Below are 2382 nucleotides of genomic sequence, written 5' to 3'. Positions count from 1 at the left end.
TTTTGTACAAAATTAGCGGTCCAACATTTTTTTAGGATCAGAGGGAGTAATTGATTTAAATCTAGTACTGTATAAATTTATACTAAATTCGAGTCAATTAAAAGGAATTGGAGGGAGTATTTTAAAGATTTGGTTATTATGGGCGGGGAAATACAAATTGTACCTTCAAAGCTTAGAGAGCTTACACGGGATTTCTTCTATAATCCAAAGCAAAACAGACACCGTAGCACTGAAATACTGAATCCTTTTTGACAGATTGAGAGGGAGTGCTCGGCCCCCGCTATCATGCCGAGGGAGTGTAGATGTAATCTCATCATCGTGTGTTTATAAAAGCAGCAATCTCAATATCTCATGTCAAGAGCTGAAGAGCAATTTCAGCATTTTCACATGCATGGGGAATCATAGCCAGTCCAGTTTATTCTCTTGTTACTATGCTATTAGGCATCATCGGGACTAGATTACCAGGAATTCAAGTTTTACAATTATTAAGCAGAAAACGAATCGACTGAAAGTAAAGATAAACTCCATCGCCCTCATCATTTGTGAACGTTAGAACACGATGATGCAACGGGGCAAGTCGTGGAGGATGTCGGACGATGAGCATGGGCAAGGTGACGCCACGGAGCCAGGCTGATGCATCGGAGGCGCCTATCAATCGATGAAGCTGCCGTCTCGCTTGCGCACCTCCACCTTGAGCGCGTGGTCGTCGCCTCCCCCGTCCCCGCGCAGCGCCCGGAAGAAGCAGACGTCGCCGACGCCGAGGCGGTTGTCGACGCAGAACTGGTGCCATCCGTACCTGAGCGACGCGCGCGTCCTGTGCCCACCCTTGCGGATGTTGTGCTTCAGGGTGACCGTCCACTTCTCCCCGCGCATCCGCAGCACCACCTCGCTCCTGCTGTCGTACCCGTGCGCGTGCTGGAACGTCGGCGGCACGTTCTGCACAATCCCGGCCGCCAAGGGAAGGAATTATTAGCACGAACTCGATCAGGACGCATTTCCGACGAGGAACTGCACAAGATCGAGTTAGATCTCGGCGTCTCACCAGATACTGCTTCTGCCTCGCGCCCAGGTGGCTCGGCTTCAGCGTGACGGTGAACTGCGACGTCAGCGCGTCGTCTATGGTCATCTCCGCCGTGCCGCTGCTATTTCTGGCAGTATCGCTGATGTTCATCTCCGCCGTGCCCCTGCCCGTGCCCGTGCTGCTGCTCTTTCTGGCACTGTCGCCGATGTCGTTGCTGGAACTGTCCATGCTGTTGTTGCTGCCACTCTCGCTGCTGGTTCCACTGCCTGTTTCTGCCCAGATGCGAAAGTCATCCATCTTAATTCTGTTCTTACAAGCTACAACAAGTCGCCATGACACAAAGACATATAAGAGAAAGAAGAAGTGCGTACTTTCTTCGTCGTCGTGGTGGTAGTGTCTGCGGCACATGCTTCCGTCGAACACCTTGACGTTGAGCACGGCGTCGCCATCGTAGGTGAAGACAAGGAAGTTCCCAAGCCCGAGGTCATGAGCGCGGGCGAACCGCTCCCAGCCACGGTCAAGATACATGTGACCTTCGCCGTCGAACAACACCTCAACGTCCCACAGGCTACACCCGCCGCTTGCCTCCCGGAGCGTCACTTCACGGGGCTCTTGGCCGTCCAGCAACTTAGCGAACTTGTCGGGCAGCCTCTGCAGCAAGGATCGTGCAGTGTTTAAAGTTTATTAATTAAGCCACGGAAAGAACACCAGACATCAGGGCGTACAAAACCGAAAAAATTGGATAAAACACAGCAAGGGAGATTATGCTACTAGTAGACTGTATGTACGTACCAGTTTTCCCCAGGGGTTTTGGAGTATGATCACGAAGAACTCGAAATCCAACAAGTCTGGAAAGGCGGCCGTCTCCCCGTCCATTTTAGCAAAACCCTCTTGTTCTATTTCCTCTTCCTCCTTCATGGCTGTCCACTCACATGTGCAAGTGCAACGATGGTATTAATAAGCTTCTTCTCTAGATTCCCTCCCACAGGCTACAGGCTCCACCCATCTCCTTACCGTTCACTGAAAATAGAGATGGTAACACAGCGACTGCTTTAATTGTTGCAGATTCCTTCTTCATGTATACTACTAGCTAGGAGCCATTTCGGGTTGTTGGCTAATTGAGGAATAGCACGGCCCTTACGTGTCGAGCTCCAGTGGTGGGCTGTGAAGTGTTAGCTAAAAAACAGCCCTCCGATTTCTTATTTCAGCATTAGTGGCGGATGGCAGTGTAACTATGACAGTTCAGCCTCCTTAATAGATCTGTTTTCTCTCTTAGGTCACGTTACCGGCGTTGTAAGGAGTGAGGAACCCGATGTATGCGTGAAGTTCTAATAAAACTAGTACGTTTAGTAGATTATATT

General features: G+C 50.2%; 1 protein-coding gene across 1 annotated transcript; it reads right to left on the bottom strand.

The window, feature by feature from the left end:
* Positions 1-651: 651 nt before the first annotated feature.
* On the bottom strand, positions 652-1939 carry LOC124694964 (B3 domain-containing protein Os03g0212300-like). The gene is made up of 4 exons (XM_047227883.1): positions 1814-1939; positions 1393-1672; positions 1043-1287; positions 652-936 (listed from the first exon to the last, which is right to left on the bottom strand). The coding sequence occupies exons 1-4, from the start codon at positions 1937-1939 to the stop codon at positions 652-654; spliced, it is 936 nt and encodes a 311-aa protein (XP_047083839.1).
* Positions 1940-2382: the final 443 nt, after the last annotated feature.

This window comes from Lolium rigidum, chromosome 3, assembly GCF_022539505.1.
Source record: "Lolium rigidum isolate FL_2022 chromosome 3, APGP_CSIRO_Lrig_0.1, whole genome shotgun sequence".
In the NCBI taxonomy this organism is placed as follows: domain Eukaryota; kingdom Viridiplantae; phylum Streptophyta; class Magnoliopsida; order Poales; family Poaceae; genus Lolium; species Lolium rigidum.
The sequence above is the reverse complement of the archived record's forward strand: the minus strand, read 5'-3'. Positions and strand labels throughout refer to the sequence as shown.

Excerpts from the sequence above, each read along its gene's own strand:
- LOC124694964 (XM_047227883.1), bottom strand. The coding sequence starts at position 1,939 with ATGAAGGAGGAAGAGGAAATAGAACAAGAGGGTTTTGCTAAAATGGAC. Across the intron at positions 1,288-1,392 it reads CCACCACGACGACGAAGAAA|GCAGTGGAACCAGCAGCGAG; the intron begins GTACGCACTTCT and ends GGGCAGAAACAG. Across the intron at positions 937-1,042 it reads CGAGGCAGAAGCAGTATCTG|AACGTGCCGCCGACGTTCCA; the intron begins GTGAGACGCCGA and ends GGGATTGTGCAG.